We start from the raw sequence: 22,137 nt of genomic DNA, 5'->3' as shown, positions 1-22,137 counted from the left end.
CGTTGCGGGTTAGGGTCACATAATTAAAAATTCATGGGTACCCGATTCGCTCCGCATATATATATTTTTTATTTTTTATTTTTATATACATACCATAAAATAACAATTTAAAACTAAATAAATAATTTCAATGAACAAATTGCAATTCAAATATCAGAGACTATAGTTTATTTACAAGATTCATTTATAGAGGTCGTAGTCTTATGTTTTATAGAAAATAGTTTTATTAATGTGGAACATATATTTAAAAATATATGCTACTTATTTCAACATTTTATTGGTTTTGAATTCTTTTAATTTTTTTCTTTATTTTATATTCTCTTTACATGCTTGTTTCTTGATGGAAGATTTTTTTTGAGAAAAAAATTTTATTAAATTTTAGATGAATGTGTAAAATATAAAATCAAATTAGTATAAATTATTTTTAAAAAAATTAAATAATAAGTGGGCCGGATACCTGTTGATATGCGGGGGGGTAAGAGTCAGAAAATGACTGACGTGTAAGGTGCAGGTCGGGTCAGCAAAATGGTGGACATGACAGATATTTGACCCGCACCAATTCCTACAATGGAGTGTCGCATACCACATCAATTCAGCATTTTGCACATTGACAAAAAAAAAAAATTATGGTTCTCTTGCTATTTTTCCCCTCAAAATTCCTTTTTTTCCTAAAAGACACACTATCTGTATACCGATCATAAAAAGGAAGGGCAATAAGCGTTTTGTTTCCCCCCGGCTTATGTAATTTACTTATTCCATCAGCACAGAACTTGGAAAATCTCTTCAATTCAGAACTTTTGTTATGACCAAACTAAAATGCTTTAGCTTAACTTTTCTGCTATGTGATTGCAAAAAATCTGAGTCTGTACTTGAGCCATGCAACACATTTGTGGATGCACACATAGCCACATAATATCCAAGTTTTCAGTATTTTCACCTCCAAGTGTGAGGTTCGGAATCTGATAATCAATTATCAAAGCCAAAATGATGAAGGCATACCACATATAAGTTAAATTAGTTCAACCCCTACTGCCATCAGAAAAGCAATCTCCTACATTGCATGATGAAGGTGAAAAAATATCTGAAATCTGTGCGTCTCCATGCAATAGCTTGATGCAATCCCGAGTGGCAGACGTGTAACAAATCTAGTGGTTGACGTCTACCAGAAAACTATATGAGTAGATGGATGCTTGAGTGCTACGTGGACAAGTGAAGTCATGGAGATACAAAACCAAGAATCTTGGAGGCCAATGAAAATGAAGATACTGATATGCTAAGATAAGGAGGACCGTTGCCTTAGTTCCTATAAATAACTACCAATAAGCCAACTTGTCCACCATCACCAAGAACAAAAAAACTTCACTGACTTTGAAAAGAATCAAGCGATCCTCCATTGCTCAGAATCATGGCTGCCTCAACTATGGCTCTCTCCTCCCCGTCCTTCGCCGGAAAGGCGGTGAAACTCAACCCCTCAGCCCCTGAGCTGATGGGAAACGGAAGGATCTCAATGAAGAGAACTTCTAGGCCTGCCCCATCTGGCAGCCCATGGTACGGCCCAGACCGTGTTAAGTACTTGGGCCCATTCTCCGGTGATCCCCCAAGCTACCTCACTGGCGAATTCCCCGGTGACTACGGTTGGGACACTGCTGGGCTGTCAGCTGATCCCGAGACCTTTGCCAAGAACCGTGAGCTCGAGGTGATCCACTGCAGATGGGCCATGCTTGGAGCCCTTGGATGCGTCTTCCCCGAGCTCTTGTCTCGCAACGGAGTCAAGTTCGGTGAGGCTGTGTGGTTCAAGGCTGGATCCCAAATCTTCCAAGAGGGTGGACTCAACTACTTGGGCAACCCAAGCTTGATCCACGCCCAAAGCATCTTGGCTATCTGGGCTTGCCAAGTTGTCTTGATGGGAGCCGTCGAGGGTTACCGTATCGCCGGCGGACCACTTGGTGACGTGACCGACCCAATCTACCCCGGTGGCAGCTTTGACCCATTAGGACTTGCTGACGACCCTGAGGCCTTTGCTGAGCTCAAGGTAAAGGAGATCAAGAATGGTAGATTGGCCATGTTCTCCATGTTCGGATTCTTTGTCCAGGCTATTGTCACCGGCAAGGGTCCTTTGGAAAATCTTGCTGACCACCTTGCAGACCCTGTTAACAACAATGCTTGGGCATATGCCACCAACTTTGTTCCCGGAAAATGAAATTTCTTACTAGGACCAATCTGATCGATGGATCTGTAACATTCTTGTGAATTAATGGAGAATGTAAAGTGAATTTTGGTGTGCTTCAATTGAGCCTCGTTTTCTGATTCTCTCTTTTGTAGCATGCATTTTTTGCTTTTGTTTTTCGCGCAATATTATCAGATGAAGTTTTAGAGAAAAGCCTCGCTGTTGCTGATTGTCATCATGAAATCTGCCGGAGAAATTTTACTCCGGAACAAAAGGCATCTTACAATTTGGACTAAAATATGTTGGTACTTTTGTTTCATGGTGAAACAAGAACTCGAAATAAGTAAAGAGGAATTGAGTGAACTTTGAATAGATACACTGATTTAGGTGATCCAGAAAACACAAACTCCCACTTCTCCCCGTCACCAAAACTTTATGGCTCCTAAATTCTTCTCAGAAATAACAAGATATTACTTCATCCCTTGCCTAGCCGGCTTACACTTCCAGATGCATGAGACGACAGCAATAAGACATGATTCAGAAAAGAGACATGCACAAGAAACCCTTCAATTGTGGAAGTAGATAAAAGCTCTTTACAAGTATTTGATCTTCGGATTTCACTTGATGTGCCTCTGTAAATCAGTTATCTGTACATTCTCAAACTTTAAACCTAGCATTATATAGGTTTTACAAACTAAAAAAGTAATCCAAGTATATACTAACATGATGTAATTCATCTACAGAGTAAAGATTGTGTCAACAAAAAAATTTTAGATTCGATCTGGTCCCACTCATACTGCTGATGTGATCCAGAGGCAGGATGCCAATGTACTTCTATCAGCTCCCATTGTAGGCATGTCAGGTATGCCTTCTGAGTATTACGCATGCTGGTCAAGCAAAAAATTACCAGCGCACAGCTAGTCTGGACATCAGTTGCAGCAGATGAAAAGAAAAGGGTTCATGCCAGTATTAGGCACGATTTGCAGCCCTAGCTCTTGCCACAGACTTTTCATAAAGCTCCTCGTATAGAGAAGCTGACGAGTCCCAGCTAAAGTCAATCCTCATAACCTTTTGAACAAGTTTTCGCCAAAATTCACTATTGTTCTTATAGTGGAAAAAGGCACGTTCCAAGGCATTGTTAAATGCCTGCAGATGACCCGAATTCAGCACAAGTTGAGAATACAAAGATAACGCATCTCTATTCAGAAACAGAATTCATACTTAGAATAGCAACACCAACAAAGAAAGTGCTAGAAAAATCTAGTATAATGAGGAAAGGTGCCAAACATCTGGTATAGTATTAATCTGTTGAAGCTTTTTTAATGTAAATAAATATAAGTGTTGAAATGTGAGGTACTACGTCCTTCGGTACATAAAGTATCAAGAAGTAGCATTACATAAAGCAACAACCACGCAAAGGAAGCAGAAAACACCTTGGCGCTACACAGCAGTGGCAAGTAGCATAACAATTCTGATCTTAAGTCTATAATATCTAAGAGAAACTTTACCAATAATAGATTGTTAAGACAAGCATACCATAAAACTTAAATGTGAGAAAAAGGAGTTTTATTGTCTTCGAAAAAATCATCAAAGAAGGAGCCAGAAGAGAATAATCACACCGTCATGAATTTAAATAAAGTTGATCATCAGAATATTGAACCTAAATTTCAAGTATGTAACTCAAAAAGGCAGGTGGTGCTACTAAATCAAGGGAAATTAGTGCAATAAATCAAGTGTCTTTTCATAAATATCATGGTTTAAAAACAAAATTAGAACTAATTTTCTACCAGTAAATATCCAAATCAGACTTTCTTTGACATCATTTCACTTCGGTAGTTATCATGTATTTTGATTGAACTTGATTCTCACAGCGTATCTTCTTTCTTATCTTGGTAACTGATAGATGTGTGCATCTTGAGAGAGAGAGAGAGAGAATGTGAAAAGGATTTGAAAAGGATTTTTTTTAATGTATGTGTACATCTTGAGAGAGAGAGAGAGAGAGAGTGAGTGAGTGTGTGTGTGTCCGCAAGTTGGAGGGAATCCGCAATTTTACAGAAGAAAGATTGAGCAAAATGTGTGTAACATGTTTGGGTACTTGTCAGTCTTTGTCGCGTGTGTGTGTATATTTATGTGAGAGAGAGAGAGAGACTTCCAAGGCTTCATCAGTAACTAAACCAGAAGCATTTTAGGTTTAGCTTTTGCCTCAAGTGACTTTTATCTGCAGAGACTGAACCCTTTATCAAGTGGAGCTAGCTTTGAAAATAAAAATTCCATAACAAAAGAAGTGGAGCTAACTTAATCCATGTAATTGTGGATAATCTTGTTATCTAACATGCGAAGCAGAGAAACACTCGAAGCTTTTGATTTAGTGCTTAAAGGGGAAAATGAATAGACAGTTTATACATCCATGAATTAGGAATGACCTGCTCATCAGCCGTCAAAAATGTGAATCCATTTCTGAACTCTTCAGGTATTGTGTCATCATCAACATCAAAAACACTGTAAGAGCAATCAAAAACACAAGGCATTCTCCAAGTGTTATTTGACCATTCAAATATTCACAGTTAAAATATCATGTAGTGATTACTCCACCTGTCATTTAGACCTCCAGTTTTCCTCACAATTGGGATGGATCCATATCTCATTGCAATCATCTGCACATTCTAACCCAGTATGAGAAGAGAAGTGTGTTTCTAATGCAGCTATCTTTGTCAGTGTTATTGAGACATCAATTTACCTGTGTAAGGCCACAAGGTTCAAAGATGGAGGGAATGACAACCATGTCAGACGCAGCATATATAAAACGAGCTAGAGACTCATCATACTTCAATAACAATCTTGCATTTTCATGACTCTGAAACTGGTTGGCTATGTCTTCAAATTCCCTCTGTATGAAAACGTTAGAGACAATAGTTCGACAGCAAAGCATATGAAAACATAAACCTTTAACAGAGCTACTGAAGAAAGATAACCTAAACTCTGTTGCTTGTAATTTACTTCAGAAAATAAGATAAACATGAGCATATTCCAAAATGTTAAAAAACCTGAAGATCCATTAACTATCTATAATGAGGTAACCTAGGAATTGATTGAATAAATTAGGACATAACCTGGTGCACTAATTCTGGTGTTTGACAGTTATGAATATACACACACAGCCAAGAATGTGCGAGAGTTCCAAATGACACCACCTTCCAATTGAAAAGATTAACTAGGCATCTTATGAATCCAAAGATCCCTAAGGCCTTGTACTACGTACTGTGTTGAAGTACTACCAAAAATAAAATTGAACACTTCAACTCTAAGATAAACAATACTTACGTTGTTAGGTGAGCAATTATGAGCCAAGCAATTAAAACTTCCAAATTGTGCTAGCCACTTGAAGAGTAGAACTAAAACCAGTACAAGGAAAATATGAAGGAAAAAAGGTGGTAGATGCAGCCAAGCTCTAATATCATTTGGGCCAACAATTTGTGGAGTAAGTTTGGCCTGGATGGAATATTCGAGCCCCAGATGGAGAGGAACAAGGAGATGTTCGAGGAACGTTAAAAGTAATTTCAACGTTTTCGGGACTCTTTGGAGGTTTTGTGCTGAGAAAATCAAGGAGAAAGCGATTTGATGTGAGCTGCAATTAGGAAAAAAGAGGAGGTTGTTCTGGTAACCACTTCTAGGATGAAATAGACACCATACATGGAATTAGAATAAAGTCCAAGATTTCAAGACATGCATAATAACACTAGAAGCCCTTAATTGTTAATCAACAAGAGAAGAGTATAAACATGGGAGTTCAAATACCCCAGGCCTACATCCAAAATTGTTACTTGAAATGAAACTTAAAAAATAACCAAGAAAAAACCTGACTTACAAAAAAGTTAAGATCTAGAATACAATGCATAGATCTTCAGCACTGTAAGCCACTGCTATTTACTGTGGTCTATTTGGAAGATAAGAAAGAAGAATAAGGTATGAAACAAAGCTCTTCTTCATTGATTAAAGTTATCAGAGGGTCAGAAGCTAGTTCATTTTCCTTGGGGATGTCGATTCAGTGATTACTTTGCAAAAATTGTGGAAATGCTTCAATGAAGAAGATTGAATGAATAGGTCAGTGAAGAGAACGCTACCGTACACTGTTAAATCATAGTTAACAGATTCACAAATCTCGGAAAATTTTATACGAAGAATTAGACTCTAAAGTGTACTTGCATGGTAGATCAAATGATATCCTTACCTCCAAGAAGAAAATCATCTAATATGGATGCATGATACCAAGTCAACATATTTTTAAGAGATTCAAGATTCATCATTGGTAGGTTGTGCGTCAATTTTTGATAAGAGTAACTACATACACAATTTACAAGGATAGCCTAATGATTTCCAATAAATTGTAAGCTGGAAGAGAATCTACCAGCTGACATTCTACCAATGCAAGCTTTCAGAAAAAACTAGATCAGATCTATGAACAAGCAAATGAGTTGCCAATTTTTGTTAGGAAAGCAGTCAACATAAAAGGTTTAGGAAATAACTGCATATAGTCTTGGTAGATTTTCAATCTGTTATTTTAGCTGGAGATCAACTTTAAGTCCCTCCTGCATTCATCTTATCTGTAGGATATCATTCCATTTGAAGCATTTTAACAAACCAGTACTATCCATGACAAATATCTTAATGGTTCAAGGTGGATTTTAATACAATAAGAATAGATACGAATTATTTATAACATCTAATTTATCTTTTGTGTTAGTAAAACTAAAAGACAGAAAAATCCTAATCTGGAGATAAAGTAATCCCTCCATTCCATGTTATGTGTCAGAGTAACTATTTTCTACTCAGCCTATATCATTTGTGATTTGAAAAGTAAAAAAGATGTAAAGTAATTTTCTATTTTACCCCTCATATAAAATTTCAATGAAAGATTCTAGAAGCAATAATTAACCGCTAAAATTAAAACTAAACGTTTAGTTACAAGGAAAATATAAAACCTTGATTTGTCAACTGATGTGGCTTGGTCACAATTAACATTTGCTTAAATCTATTCAATGTTAATAAAGGCTCATAAATGAAACAGGAGTCATAATCTATTACCTGAATATGTGACACAGGGCTTGATCCAAGAAGGATAAATTGGCCTCCTAGTTCCAGCGTTCGATACAGTGCATGCCTAATAAGATGCACACCTTTTTGAGGAACCAACCTTGTGATGCATCCAACCTGCTCAACAACAGACAAGGAAGGTCTAGTAAGCAAATTAGCTTCATTTAGGAGCATGGACCCACATAAGATGCATCATGCTGATGGAAAAACCTTTATTCCATTGAACACGACAAAGTCATAACATCAATGCCATGCAGCAAACAACTGATTACCAGCACTGAGAGTAAAATGTTGCACTGCTATGGTAACCCAATAATATTGGAACTGCCATCTTCATAAGAGATTCAAACGGGTAATCTTCCTTGCAACCAAAAATTTTTCATCATAAAGTACAAGATTACTTTCCCAAAAATGTTGTGTGTAGTATTTTACTGTCCTCATGTTGTTCATCTTCTGTCCATTCTTTTTTCTTTTTTCTTTTTTTTTTTTGGGTGCATGTGTGTATTTGTTTGTTTGTTTGTTTGTTTGTTTGTTTGGCAACTAGGGGTAGAAAGAACAGAAAACAAATTTCAGAAGTCAACACCAATTGAGATTCAGTAGCACAACTTACATCAAAGAATCCCTTACAGAGGATAACAATCAAATATACTCAAAAATAATTCCTTCTGAATGTTCAAGGCAAAGGAAAAAACCATGCTGCCCAAGAGCACATTGTACCATTACTCAATTGTTTAAAAGACTTTTTACCTAGTTTGATGCTGATCATTAAATAATAATTAATATGTTAAGATGGTTGGACAATATCAAACGGACTGGACATGAAATAACCCAATAAATATTAGACAACACAGTGTACGTCATAAAATCTAGGGGCTGGCAATAGGTGTGCTGTGCAAGTGTAGAGTTGTTCAAAAACAACCCTATCCCGTCCACCACCCGACAAATTATTACGTTTTCTATCATTCTATGACCAATTTGATGATCATATTCATGGCCCATTCATGCTCATTGACAAAATTCCCTTAAGCTATGTTCATAATTTGCTACTTATGCAAATATGCACGCACAATTTAATGCAAAACTATCTTTTGCCACAGATGATGATTAATTTAGTAAGAAATCAATAAGTACACAAAACAAACTCTCAACTTTGACACAAAAAAAATAAATAATAAAATAAAATAAAAATTGAAAAAACACTAGATGGTACATAATACATCTCAATGCTGAAATGTCTTTCTGGTATAAGCTCATACATACATATACTCTTAATTTATGCCATGCTAACAAAATCACACCCCCATCAAAAGTTATGGTCTCATAATCAATGATGCATGATTTATGTATAATATCATGTTCATCAACATGTGCTATTTTTACTGAAAGGAGAAAAAGCTTATAATAATTACCAAAGGCTGTCCAATATTGGCAGAAGAAAGACCTAGCTTTCTTCTTAAAGCTTCTTTATTTTCAGTTTTCCCTTGAGTATCAAAGGCACTGTACTGTACTTTGAGAAAAGTGTCACGAGCAGGATTCCATGCATCAGTATCTATTCCATTGAGAATTCCCACAAATTTTTTAGCATGAGAGTTCAGTGTAGCATGAAGGCCTCGTCCTCCCTGAATGAAACACCCAAAAATATCTCTAATAAAATGAGAAATAATAGGAAACACCATATATGCTGTTGTGCATGATTATTAACTTTATATAGCTGATTTAATTAAGATGGACTCAAAATCCATATGAACTTGAACTGTATGAATAAGATTGGTGTAAAATAAAAGACCTGAGTCCCAACAGAAAGCCATCCAGTTGAAGAAAAGTTCGTTTCTTGAATACATGAATGTTATTAGTCTCTTTATCCGAAAAAATGCCAGACCTAGGAAACTATTGGTGATTCCCATGACGACAACATGACAAAAGCTTCTTAGTTAGTGCTACAGGAGTGCCAGACAAGCAACTCAAATACCTTTTCCTAAGCTTTCATTTTATCCCTAGCCAAAACCCATTACTGAACTTTATTTTGAAAGAGAGTTTCAATTGGACCCGTAGTGTACAAACTGTTGTAGAGGTAAGTTCCACTACAGAAGCCACTATGCTAACAAAACAACAAGAGCTTTTAAACAAGAATCACTCTAATTATAGCCACATGGAACCAAAAAGTGGATAAAAGATACTATATATAAACAGCTTTAAGTTGATTCTGAAGCTTCCACAGTTAAGATTAAAGCAAATGCATCTAACTGCACTAGAGGTTCTTCGCAGTCATTCTGGCTCCATAACCCTTTTTTAATAAAATTTGTCCCTTCTATTCCTTTCTCGTCATCTCATGCTCTCCAAGACCCTCAGAATGATAAGTCATAGCTATTTTTGCCTGATATCAAACAGACATGCACTTACATATACAAAATTCTCCCCAAAAGCAAATTCTAATCTTGCTCAAGTTTCCATCTCTGTAGCTGCTTTAAGTTACAAAATTACTAAAACTATATGCAATAAAATCTTTGCAGTACACAAAGAATTTTCTACTAATAAAGCTTCAGATAATAAGCAGCTGATCCAAGGGTTGGAAGTAAAACTTCATTTTCTCACTGTTGCATTGGAAAGCACTATCGTTTTGGACCAAAAGCTCTAAAGTCAATTCATCAATTCTCAGATGATCTGTACTAAAACCTCGGTAAACATGGAAATCATTAAAAAAGGTAACCAGCACTAATCATGATATTTATAAACTAAATCAATGGAGCTCAAACTTCATCTCAAAATCTTCAATGGAATATATCCTTCCAAATATGTTTATTTATGTAAAGCAGTCCAAAACCCAATGACTTGGGGGTACTTCCACTTTATTGGGACCATGTTCTTTTGATGTGTTACACTACTTCACCAGGTTGCAAATGTCAACAACCATGAATACCAAATTGAACAAATTCTGCTTGCCTCTTAAGGATGTCATATGCTGGTTGTACGTTTCCCTTGCTTACACATAAACAGATTTACTAGTTGTTAATAGTATATAAAATCAATATTTGTTGATCCAGCATCCAAGCTAGTGCATTCAGCAAGCGGGTACCTCAAGTCTAGCACTCGGTCTTTCTCAATGCTCAACCGTCTTCAATAGTATGAAGACCAAATATTCGTGGAAAGTACACCTCAATACTCAATGCACAAAAGATTTTGGGAAAGAAATAAGAACAAAATACCAAAAAGAAAGCACAGTGAAGACAACAACCTGGATCATAGGGCTGCCAATAAATAATCACTAACAAGTGCTTAAAAGCAGACATGGTAAGATGTTGCACAGAAGCTAAACCCATGTTGAGTTTACAAAAATGTACAGATTAGATCTCTTACAATATCAGCAGTACCCATACCTCAGCAGTCCGCACCTCTTGGGCATAGGTCGGTGAAACAGTTGTTACAATGTTAGAGAACACAATTCCTCCCTGAGAAACAACACCTGAGCTTTTAATGTGATAAAAATACATGTACGTAAAGTCACTACATGTACATGAGACTCAAACTGAAAGGAACTAGCACAAACAAGTAATAGACACAGCTGTCAATAATAGAAGAAAACAAAACCAGCTAGAGCCACATTACCTTAATGGGATTGACCCTGTCATGTGCGGAATTGTCTTGTATTCTATCTGGTCTATTTAAATGGTGAACATCAAGACCACATGATGCTAGTTCTGAAGCTGGCGCAGTCCCTTGATACTCAAAATTGTGGCATGTAAAACATAGCCGAGCTGAATTCAAACCTTTTGGTGCATAAATATCCCAATATAGCGGAGCCTTTGAAAAGCATGAAAAACTTTTAGCTGAAATATAATATCAAGACAAAAAGAATTAACATTTGTATTATCAAACTAAAATCTCCCATACCACAAAAGCTGTCTGCCAATCATGGCAATGGATTATATCTGGTTTCTTGCCAGCTTGAATAAGTAACTCAAGTGCTGCCCTACTGAAGAATGAGAACCGCTTAAAATCATCATGTTCACCATAAAATTGTCCTCTCCAGAAGAAATTTCCTGGATGATGAGGCTCAATAAAATAGACAGGAAGACCTGAGATTTTGCAATCAAAGTGAACTGCTGTATTAATACAATAAAGCACTAAAACATTTCCTTAAGGAGTAAGTAAACATTCTTAACCTTCAACGGTGCCAGTCCAGATCTTGTTTTTGTGTAGCCGACCATCAAAGTATGACTCAACCACTGCATCTAAAGCCTGTAAAGAATAAGCCATATATTTGTAATGAAATTCACCATATTAAGAATTATCTTCCTGCAGAATCCTCCATAAGCAAGACCACAAAACAAGAATCAAGTCCAAGCAATGAACTTACTCTTAAATCACGAATAAGCTCATACTGCATGCAATCATATTTAGGAAGAATAATCTCCACAAGATGCCCTCTCCTTTGTAAAGCTTTACCGAGCCCAGTCACCACATCACCAAGACCACCAACCTTCATATAGACAGGGATAGTTATATCACGTAAATTTCATCAAAATGAAAGTAATTCAGAAGATGGTGCAGCAGTATTGATAAAAACTCCCCTAGCAATATCAATTCCTCAAGGATAAATGCAAAAATGCATGAAATTTTGTATAAGATCCCTATGCAGAAAGTTCAAATACTAAATGTTAAGTTCTCAATACAATAAGAGTCCTTACAAACTACATGTTCTTATCAAAACCACGAGCAGAGATTGTAAATCAGAAAACTAGATGTTCTTGAAGGAGGAATATGCAAAATTGTTACTTTCCCCCACCAACATCATCATCATCATCATCATCATCATCATCATAATAATAATATTAATTAATAAAATACAATGATTATCAAGTGTCAGATGGCCAGAGATATTCTAATAGTCTGGAGTTATTTCTACCTAATGGAGCATTTCATCAATAAAAAACTCATAGATATTAGCTCTCATATATCATATTACAAGCAGAAAAGAAGATGGTGCACAGAAGCAAAATGAATAATATATATGAAACATAAGAAGATTTTTTACTTTATTATAGCAGTGAGAAACATAAAATTTGCCAATCTAGGAGGAGAAGAAATATTGGGCTCATTTGTTATTCGCATTAAAAAGGAAGTACTTTCTAATAATATGTAACATCAGCGTAGGTTTCAAAAGGCCAACACTATTAGCCAACAACCTTATCAGATTCAACAAAGATCAATCAACTTTTGGAAGATGCTCTGTGCCTTTGATGGCAAAATTTTAGCAATTTATTATTTCTCTATACAAGACGGGTTGAGGGAGAGAGAGAGGGGGGGGGTCTAGCCTCCAAGTAAGACATTCTTTCTGGCTTCTTAGGTGTCCTTGGCATCTTAATAGCTCATTCAAAATCGAAACAAAGGCAATCATAGAGGTATACTTGTTTATTTTACCCCACCAAGCTTTGACACATTCAGTGGATTTTAAGTGAATAGTCTTTTCTTGAACAGGCAGACTGAAGTGCAAAGAAAGCGTACAACACACAATTAATGCTTGACGATATCAGTTTAAAGAAAATACCAGAGATAACCCTAAATACGGAGCTACTCCATCAAAACACCTTTGTTCATTACTAAAATTTAGGGTTTTCCCCTGAACAGCAAGCTGATCTATCATACACTGTAGTTCTAAAGGAAGGAAATTATGAAGTTTGAACTTCATATATAATCAAAATAGAACAAAAAGCCAAACGTCAGGATTTGGACACATCTAGGGTTACAAGAATTGTAACCTATTTGAACTTTAAACTATGCTAACAGAATTTGTCCTGCATAGTGATACAGTGCAAAAAAATGCAACAAGCGGATAATATTGATATTAGCATTCCCAGCCTAAGAAAATTTATGAATCTGAGGAAACAAAGGGAAAGATATGGAATTTAAAAGAAGGGGTGAAAGAATAAGAAGAGTGGAAAGAACAGTAGAAATTCTAGGAATCCCAACCACATTTTCTTATAGATTGACCAAACAAAACAGTTTGTCTGCTTCAATTCTTCAAGAAAGGCAATAAAACTTTTATTTATTTAGTTTTTATTATTGTTATTTTTGCTAATGGATGGGCATGACCCAATTTGCTCAGCTGCCTCTGAGAACATGGATTACCCCACAAGACGCGTGCAATGGCGCAGCTTACACTGTTTGTGTGCCCCAAATGTGACATATTTTCATTAATTCAACTAAGCATACATCAATTTTTTCCGTTAGATTAGATCAATTCCTTCCGTAGAAAACAGCACATGGAGCCCAAGCATTCTTAGTTACTCATTATACTTTACACCTACTGGAACTCAACAATTACATATGCTGAATGCAACTGATCTAGGAAACCAAGTTCAACTCGAACTCGTAAAAATTGCTACGTGTCTGCAGCTGTTTAGGCCTAGGATTTGGCAATTCTAGTTGGACTTGACAACTTAAATTTAGAAAGCATGTCCTTAGCAGTAACAGTCAAGCATTTTTGAAATGACAAAAATACCATTCAAACCTAGCAAACACAATAATAACACTATAACACTGGGATAACCTAAAGGGCATCAAAACTTACCCTATAAACAGCTAGAAAGTCAAGCAATCCATTGATATTTGGTAATCTTGAAAGCCCCTATCTACACATTTATCACAGAAACTTTCTATTGTGCAGCTTTAAAGAAGCCAACAGACTTGACAAACCAATAACCACAAATAAAGATATGACCAAACATGAATTTAAGCATCATCCAAAAATCAGACCAGGGAAACCAGTAACACATAACAGAATGACACTCTATTTAAACACTTTAATTACAATGTCAGAGAAATGTAATGCAAGACAATAATCTACTTGAAAACCAATGAAGCTGCGGTCAAGGGTTTCTGACAAAAGCAGAAAAAGAACAGCCTAAGATCCTTCTTCAACATAAACCGATGAGATCAGAAGAAAATAAAACACTAACGAGTAGAAATAGATGCCTTTCATCAACCATCATCATCTAAAGAAATTCACCCCTTGTTTGATACGTAGGAATGGCCTGGAAAGAAAAGGCCTTTCCAACTTGTCCATTCTATTTCAGCGTTTAGTATGGTTCATTTAAGTGGGAAAGCCTAAAGAAATTCACCCCTTGTTTGATACGTAGGAATGGCCAGGAAAGAAAAGGCTTTTCCAACTTGTCCATTCCATTTCAGCATTTAGTATGGTTCATTTAAGTGGGAAAGCCCTTTCCCACTGAAATGTTCATTCCAACATTTTCCTAGAATCCCATTCCTTAAAAAAAATTTGGCAAAAGCCCTTTCCACCTTCATCCTAGAATGCGTAAATGGTAGGACGTCAAATTTATCCTTATAAATTTTTACACTAGACCATGATATCTTAGCCTCTTTCTAACTTGTAGGTCCATTCATTTTTGAATGTAATTTTTCATAATAATTAATTTTTCTTGCATTTAAAATAATTTTTTTTCTTTTATACTAGGAAACAAATGTTTTAAAATACTTTATTCTTTGACTTTTGAACAACTGTGCAAGAATTTTTTGGAACAACTATTATGGAACAAATAAAAGAAGTAATAAGGCATGTTACGTCCTATAAACTAATCCAGGGCAATTAAGTCAATTTGGCATTTACTATATTTCATTCTAACATCTGAATATTGATTATACCAAATATCGAAAACTGAGTAAACATTCCATTTTGACTTGTCTAATGATAAAATTTTTCCCTTGCAATTCTGGGTGTAAATGTGTTCTAGGTGAAAAAACCTTTCCATTCTGAGCATTCCTGCGTATGAAACGAGGGGTTCAATGCGAGCATAACAATCGAAACAAGAAGGCATAAGAACCACTTCAAAAAAGTCATATTTGGCAAAAAAAAATTCAACTGAATAACTACCACACTCTAGAGCATCCAAAAAACTCCTAACACCTGCCATATTATTCCGGCATGAGATGTTTTGCTTAAGCAAGACCTAAAAGCTCATAGAAAATTCTCCATGTAGGCATAATTTCTTTTCAGCAACCTAGAAGTATCCTAAATACCATTCATTTATTTAAAAGAAAGATGTTGAGTAGATGTCAACAGAGAACCATGTAGACTAACTAAAAAGTCTCAGCATCAAACGATCCTCCTGATTGCTCCTATATCAACCCATTGAGAATTGACCCAACTTACCCTTTGATAGCTCTGATTGAGATAACGTCACAACCCAAAAAAAAAAAAAACACTCAACCACACAAAAAAGGCTGGCTAGAAAGTAAGAGGGAAAACATTAGTTTGATGGTGCTTTACGACTGGGGTTGTAAATCAAACCAAACAACTCGGTACTCAGCTTGAATTTGACTCAAACCAGGCTCGTTCAAACTTGTTTGTTTAGGTATCAATCCAAGCCCGAACATGATTTCAAACTCGAAAATATTAATGAACCAGTCATGATCTGCATGTTGTCTGAGTCAATGTATTCAGGAACATATGAAACAAGTAAATTTCATAAAAATATACCCATAGTTTCCTTTCTTAACTCCGCTTTTTTCCTTTGTGTATATTGCTTATCTTCTAAATAGAAGCACATAATACTCGTCTCTTGAATAGACATAATTGATTTTAATCACATCCCTAATTCATCTAACAGATTTCTTGAAAATCAGAAAGCAAAAATTAAGAGAAAAAAGAAATATAAGAGTCAAATCTCCATATAATACAACATGATATTTCAAATCAAGCCAAACTTTGATTGTATGTACTTGAACTCAATACTTTAACAAGCCAAGCCAAGCCAAGTTTTCCATGAACATACGCTTGAAATTTCAAGCCAAGCTCGATCAGTTTCTTTCAAAAAATTTTCAAATGCAAGTCAAGTTCAAACATTCCTTTTAATTTTCAAACCAATCCTGAACATACCTCTGTCTCACTCGTTGAGACTTGTTTTCAACCCTATATATGACCAGGAGAATGATTCTCACATTTAAGAAGGAAATTTTCTATCCACAGAATCAAAAGTTAGACTGTTTATAATTCTGAAAAGGAAATAAAATGTTATACCTTTGCAACAGGTGCTATCTCAGCTGCAATGTGAATGACATGCAACTCTGAACTAAACATTGACAACCAGTGAATGTTAGAGACAAGCAAGCATGAACACTGTAGCATTACAAGAACACGAGCAAAATACACAAACTAGAATAAAAGATGCAAAAGGATTATACCTTTTAGGGGATGAAATTAGCCGTAGAAACGTAGAGATTATTTCATGTTGTTTCTTTTCCTTGCATGACATGTATGCATTGCAAATATGTCCATCTCTCTTCCATACCATTTCTCTCAAGAGCCCGGCATCATCAGTTGATATCTTCTTTTCAAGCAACCAAGCATCAATCATAAGCAATAACTGACTCCAGAATTCCCAAGGCATATCATTGACAGGTTCATCCTCTGCTCTTCTTTTGCTTTCTTCTTTTAGATTACTGAGTGTATCCTGAAATTCTTTTACAGAATCTTGATACAACTGAACATAACCATGAATCTCTTCATCAGACTTTTGAAGCCGTTCATCAAGAATTCTTAGTTTTTGCTGCATTAGATCATTATAATGTTGTAATCTCTCTGATGATAGCTTGTAGACATTAGCCTCTTCAACAGATTCTTCAAGCTTGTCAACCTTCTTTCGTAGTTCTTGGTTTTCTTGCAGGACAAAAATAGCTTGGTCTGCCTGTTTGGCTGCCTTATCAAGTAATGTTTGCAAGTGCTCTACCTTTTCATACAAATTTTTGCATTCAAACTTCAACATAGATAATTTTGAAACGTCTTCCTGAGATGCAGCAAGTTTATTATCCAACCCTTTCAATGAAGACTCCAAAAACGATTTTTCTCTCTCTAACATCTGAACACGTTCATCTGTTCCCTTAATATCTCCAAGATCTGCTTTTAGTGCTTGAAGATCATTCTTTAGGGACAAGTTCTCAGTTCTCAGTACATCAAGCTCCTCACTGAGAGAAAAAGGCAGGGAGACATGCTTGTCATGCATACTGCCTTCATTATCACCCCTAGCAAGCAACTCATTTCGTAATTGTTCCAACTGATCTTCAAGGAGTTCCACATGCATCTTTTGTTGTGCAGCAACTCTGAGCTTCTCATCAGTTTCTGCAAGTTTCATCTCCAAAACATTCATCTTCCCCTGTAAAGCCTCTTTCTCACTACGAATTTTTTCAAGATCTTCAAGAGCGGTAATCCGAGCATGGTTGAGTAGATGGATATCTATCTCAAAAGGAAACTGAAATTAAACTTCTTCAGACATTACATAAGCCAAAAACTGTGCAAGTATTGCTTTAAGGAAAGAAAAGTGCTTACTTTTTTCAGCATTTCTAATCATCCCAATTAAACCTGAAAGATGAACATTTGAAAGCTCATCCTCACCATTAGCAGCAATTGACTGTTTTCGATAGAACATGAGTTCATTATATTCTTAATAAATTATCCATCCTCTCGTATGGAAGAATAAATACAAAAGCAAGTCAATAACATTATAGACAAATATAATCCTAATCGAGAATCAACTGATTTAATAGAACAAAATTACTATCTGTGCACAATAAGAATTTTCTTAATAGAGGTCAAGAACAAGTCATCAGATGCATCATATCAAAGGTTCAGCACCCCAAGAATTGATTTTAAAAAAATGTGAATTTTTTGGTTTGAAAACTGAGCATCACAAGTAAGGCGCTACCACATCAGCTATATTAACAATAAATTGATGATAACATACTAATGTCAGCAAAAGAATACATACCACAGGTCTAATCTCATTGAGCAGAGTCAAGCTCATATTCTCATTTGACAGCTCAGCTTCTGATGCAAAATCCATACCATTGGCATCACCTTTCAAACCTGTGATGTTGTTGTTGGGAAGTATTTCAGTTTGCTCAGCATCAAGGTCATCTGCTGTATCTTTCAAGATTGTGATGCCATTTTTGGAGAACTTCTCTGTGTCAGAATCTTCACCACTGGTTGCCAGCAAATCATCACTGGTGGGATTATCAGTTTGCTCAGCTTTTTCAGCAGCATCAAGGTCATCTGCTGTCTCTTTTAAGCTTGTGATGCCATCATTGGAGAAGTTTTCCATATCAGAATCTTCGTCACTGGTTGCAGGGAAATTCACACCTGTGGGACGATCAGGATATAACTTCTTCGCTTGCTGTCTTTTATTTTGGGAACTGTACATATTTCAAGGCCTACTACTTAATGAAATCAGAAATACATGAAAACGGAATAGAAAAGAGAAGGCAATGTTAGCTTTGCAAATAGCAGAAGTGCAAACGGATGAAAACTCAGATAATTGATGTCATAGAAAGAATAGAGAACTTTCACGAATGATTTGAAAACCTCAACATTTATGTAAGAGTACCAAGGCATGTTGGTCTACCCTCCTAGGTTTTAGAATCAAACAATAGCTTGAACATTTCAGTTCTGACAGTTAAGCAGTCATTCATAATAAATAGGCTGCAAAATGAGCCTAAAATTATATTGCATATGCCACCAGAGTCCCCTTATCACGATCTACAGATCATTGCAAGTATTAGTAGTGACATTTTACCCAAGGTAAAAAAAAAATGGAGGAAACAAACACATTTCCAGGTCTGAGAGACAGGACAGGTTATATTATCTGGCTAGGACGTCACATAGATGTGAGGGACAATGGTGTAACATCCTAATCCTAAAATAGGACAAGTATTTGAGTTATGTTTACTACTTTATTGAAACCAGTATAAAGATGGGAGATAAGAGATTTAACATCACATCAAAAAAGGCCCCAAAATCAATATCAATGAGCTCGAGTGATACCATAGAAAGCCATATGCCGACTTCTCAAGAAACTTGTGTGCTCCTATCCTATCCTATTTCTTCAATCACAAAAATAAATAGCATTACAGAGTCCAATTGTATCATATTACTTAACCAAATTAAATTCCAAAATTCACACTCCCAACAACATTGTCTAGTCTACATAGGCAACAGACCTACAATTTAATCATTAAAAAAAAAAACCTCTTATTCGTTCTCAAATTTTCTCTAGTTTCATCACCAATTGGCTGCTTTACACCTCTCAAGGCAATACAAATAACGTAACCAAAGAAAATCAAGAAAATCCCATAAAAACAGGACATGAAAAAAAATGCCCCAGATTATCCAGAATCTAAGTTTCAATCTTGTTCAACAAATTCAAGTTATCAATGCAAAAAATTGGCAACCCATGTGGGATTATTCAAGTAGAAATAAGAAATGAATACTGGGCACCGAAGAAGGTTCCAAAAAAATGAAACAACAATAAAGTCCAAGTACCTGTGATTCCGCTGGCGCATTTTGCAAGAAGCTGGGACGAAACGATGAGAAACTGAAGGGCAGAACCGCACATTCCCCTGCTTACAGTAGTCGAGCCCTCCTCCTCCATAGCACCACCATCTTTGGCCTAGAAAGCTTGATGCCAACTTGGCTTCCATTGATTACTTCTTCCTTCAAATTTGGTCCAAAACTTCTTCACACGGTCATGGTGTGAAAATGGTGTTGTGGAATTGCGTGTGTGTGTGAAAGTTGAGAGGGAGAGAACAAACGGTTACTTAGGACCAGCGACAAGTGCTTAATGGCAAAAGCATATTGTATCTTCTTCTTTCTTCCGGGAGATTTTTGGGGAGAGGAAAAATTGGCTACGTGATGGTGTACTGAAAGGAAAATCGATTGTGTCCTGAATTGACACGGGGCAGATGATTAAGCATGTTTATCTTGAGTTGAGAGTGATGGGATGATATGAGGGTTAAGAAGTGAATGGTTGAGGATGAAGGAGGAATACTGATTATATTGATGCGTGAAGTTGGAAATTGGGATTTTTTTTTTTTTTTTTATCATTGCTGCTCGAATCTCAAAATGTGCCTTTCTTGAACTATTTATTTACTACACGCAAGTCCTACAATCTATCATATGTAGTAGTATAGTTGGCGCAATTTGATTACTTCAAGGAGGGTATCTAGTACTTAAGAGAAAATTGCTTAAAATATTTCTCATATTTTGTTAAATTAATTTTTTCATTTTTTATTATTAAATATTAACTTTATGTCCATTATAAATTAAAATTAATATTAACTTTATGGCCATTGCAAATTTAAATTAGTAAAATTTGATTTCAACTTAAATTTGTGATTATTTTTTAACTTGAAATCATTACGAAATTCACATGTGATCATATTTATGTATAAAACGATTAGATCCCACTTTTTTTAGATGCAAAAATAGATATAGATTAAGTCGAATTTACATTTTTAGAAAAATAAATAAATATGGTTCGGATCAAATCTTGCATTTTTAGAACTAAAAATAAATATAAATTGAATTATTTGTTTAATTATAAGCGGATCTATCTTTTTGCCTCTTAAAAAAATAAAATAAAAGGGGAAGCCTATTAATTTGGGGTCGGCAGGCAGTAAAAAATCACATCACCAAGCAGAGTCATAGTTTGCCCGTGCTAGCCAATTTGTCAGAATCATGGCATGAAGGATGAGGAGACCGTTTTAAGTGATTTAATAAACCACTGGACCAATCTCCTTTCCCAAACTATTATGTTTCATATTGTGATGTAAATTATGCAATCACGAGTATAAATTAATGCAATTCTAGCAATTGATTGGTCTTATTATGTTTCCCAAACTTTTTTTTCTTCATATATGCACTCATATCGAATTGTAACACCTTTGATAGTTCATTATATGGTTAAAAAAAAAAAGAAAAATATTAGTACACCACCCAATTTGTTTACTCAATATTTATGTGCACATGGTCATAAAAAAATGTCAATCTTTATATTTTGGCATATTTGTAAATTAATAATAATAGAATGGACTCATTTGAGTAATCATTAATTCTTATGTTGGAATAAATATCCTAACGTCACCGTAACTTATGCCTAAAATTTAGATCACCTTAATTAAATTGCAGCAATTGATTATCATTTTAATTTTCTATTGGTAGGAAATATTTTGCATCAAAAAAAAAAGGAAAAAATTAGTACCCACCTAATTTGTTTACTCAATATTCATGTGCACATGGTCATAAAAAAATGTCAATCTTTATATTTTGGCATATTTGTAAATTAATAATAATAGAATGGACTCATTTGAGTAATCATTAATTCTTATGATGGAATAAATATCCTAATGTCACCGTAACTTATGCCTAAAATTTAGATCACCTTAATTAAATTGCAGCAATTGATTATCATTTTAATTTTCTATTGGTAGGAAATATTTTGCATAAAAAAAAGGAAAAAATTAGTACCCACCTAATTTGTTTACTCAATATTCATGTGCACATGGTCATAAAAAATGTCAATCTTTATATTTTGGCATATTTGTAAATTAATAATAGGGATAATTTCAGAAACCTCCCCTGAAGTTTCTGACATTTACACTCACCCCCCTGTGGTTTGAACAATTACACTAACCTCTCCTGAAGTTACTAATCCTTTACAAATTCAGTCCAAATGATTAAAATATTGTTTTAGAGAGTGAAATTAGAATTTTGTACTTGATTTGCCCTTTGTGCTACATGTTCAATGAATGACAAAGTATTACAAATTAATTAATAATTAATAAACTTTAAGGAGCGTAGTTTATAGGCAAATACGTATTACTTATTTAAAGTACCAGTTCTTTACGGGTATTTTACTTTTAAACATTTACTTTATTACAAATATTTATTTTCAAATACAGATTTTGTAAGGATCGAAGACAACCTAAGAGGGGGGGTGAATTAGGTTTTCAAAAACCAGCTAAAATATAGGCCACCTTTTTTCACAGTCTACCTTTCTTTTCTCAAGGACCACCCAATGGACCAGGTAACAAGA

General features: G+C 35.4%; 2 protein-coding genes across 9 annotated transcripts; one reads left to right on the top strand and one right to left on the bottom strand.

The window, feature by feature from the left end:
- Positions 1–1,327: 1,327 nt before the first annotated feature.
- Positions 1,328–2,289, top strand: LOC113708658 (chlorophyll a-b binding protein 21, chloroplastic). The gene has a single exon (XM_027231217.2). It carries the CDS (start codon positions 1,406–1,408, stop codon positions 2,198–2,200), a length of 795 nt encoding a protein of 264 aa, XP_027087018.1. The 5' UTR covers positions 1,328–1,405; the 3' UTR covers positions 2,201–2,289.
- A 448-nt stretch (positions 2,290–2,737) lies between these two features.
- Positions 2,738–20,072, bottom strand: LOC113708657 (probable starch synthase 4, chloroplastic/amyloplastic). 8 transcript variants are annotated; one of them, XM_027231210.2, is made up of 16 exons: positions 19,587–20,071; positions 18,037–18,460; positions 17,598–17,679; positions 16,457–17,504; positions 16,293–16,344; positions 11,613–11,735; positions 11,419–11,494; positions 11,147–11,331; positions 10,862–11,056; positions 10,633–10,704; positions 8,668–8,877; positions 7,250–7,375; positions 4,905–5,054; positions 4,760–4,821; positions 4,591–4,666; positions 2,738–3,313 (listed from the first exon to the last, which is right to left on the bottom strand). In XM_027231210.2, exons 1-16 carry the CDS (start codon positions 19,742–19,744, stop codon positions 3,137–3,139), a joined length of 3,216 nt encoding a protein of 1,071 aa, XP_027087011.1. In that variant the 5' UTR covers positions 19,745–20,071; the 3' UTR covers positions 2,738–3,136. The 8 variants fall into 8 exon arrangements, with proteins under 8 accessions (XP_027087011.1, XP_027087013.1, XP_027087015.1 ...); XM_027231212.2 differs by having other exon boundaries at positions 18,037–18,407; XM_027231214.2 differs by having other exon boundaries at positions 18,037–18,481; positions 19,587–19,725.
- Positions 20,073–22,137: the final 2,065 nt, after the last annotated feature.

Source organism: Coffea arabica, chromosome 9c, assembly GCF_036785885.1.
Source record: "Coffea arabica cultivar ET-39 chromosome 9c, Coffea Arabica ET-39 HiFi, whole genome shotgun sequence".
NCBI lineage: Eukaryota > Viridiplantae > Streptophyta > Magnoliopsida > Gentianales > Rubiaceae > Coffea > Coffea arabica.
This window is presented reverse-complemented; position numbering and strand designations above follow the sequence as displayed.

Coding starts and splice junctions, on each gene's coding strand:
- LOC113708658 (XM_027231217.2), top strand. CDS start 1,406: ATGGCTGCCTCAACTATGGCTCTCTCCTCCCCGTCCTTCGCCGGAAAG.
- LOC113708657 (XM_027231210.2), bottom strand. CDS start 19,744: ATGGAAGCCAAGTTGGCATCAAGCTTTCTAGGCCAAAGATGGTGGTGC. Junction 11,736..16,292: donor AGATAGCACCTGTTGCAAAG/GTATAACATTTT, acceptor GTCTATATGAAG/GTTGGTGGTCTTGGTGATGT. Junction 5,055..7,249: donor GCCCTGTGTCACATATTCAG/GTAATAGATTAT, acceptor GTTTTCATACAG/AGGGAATTTGAAGACATAGC.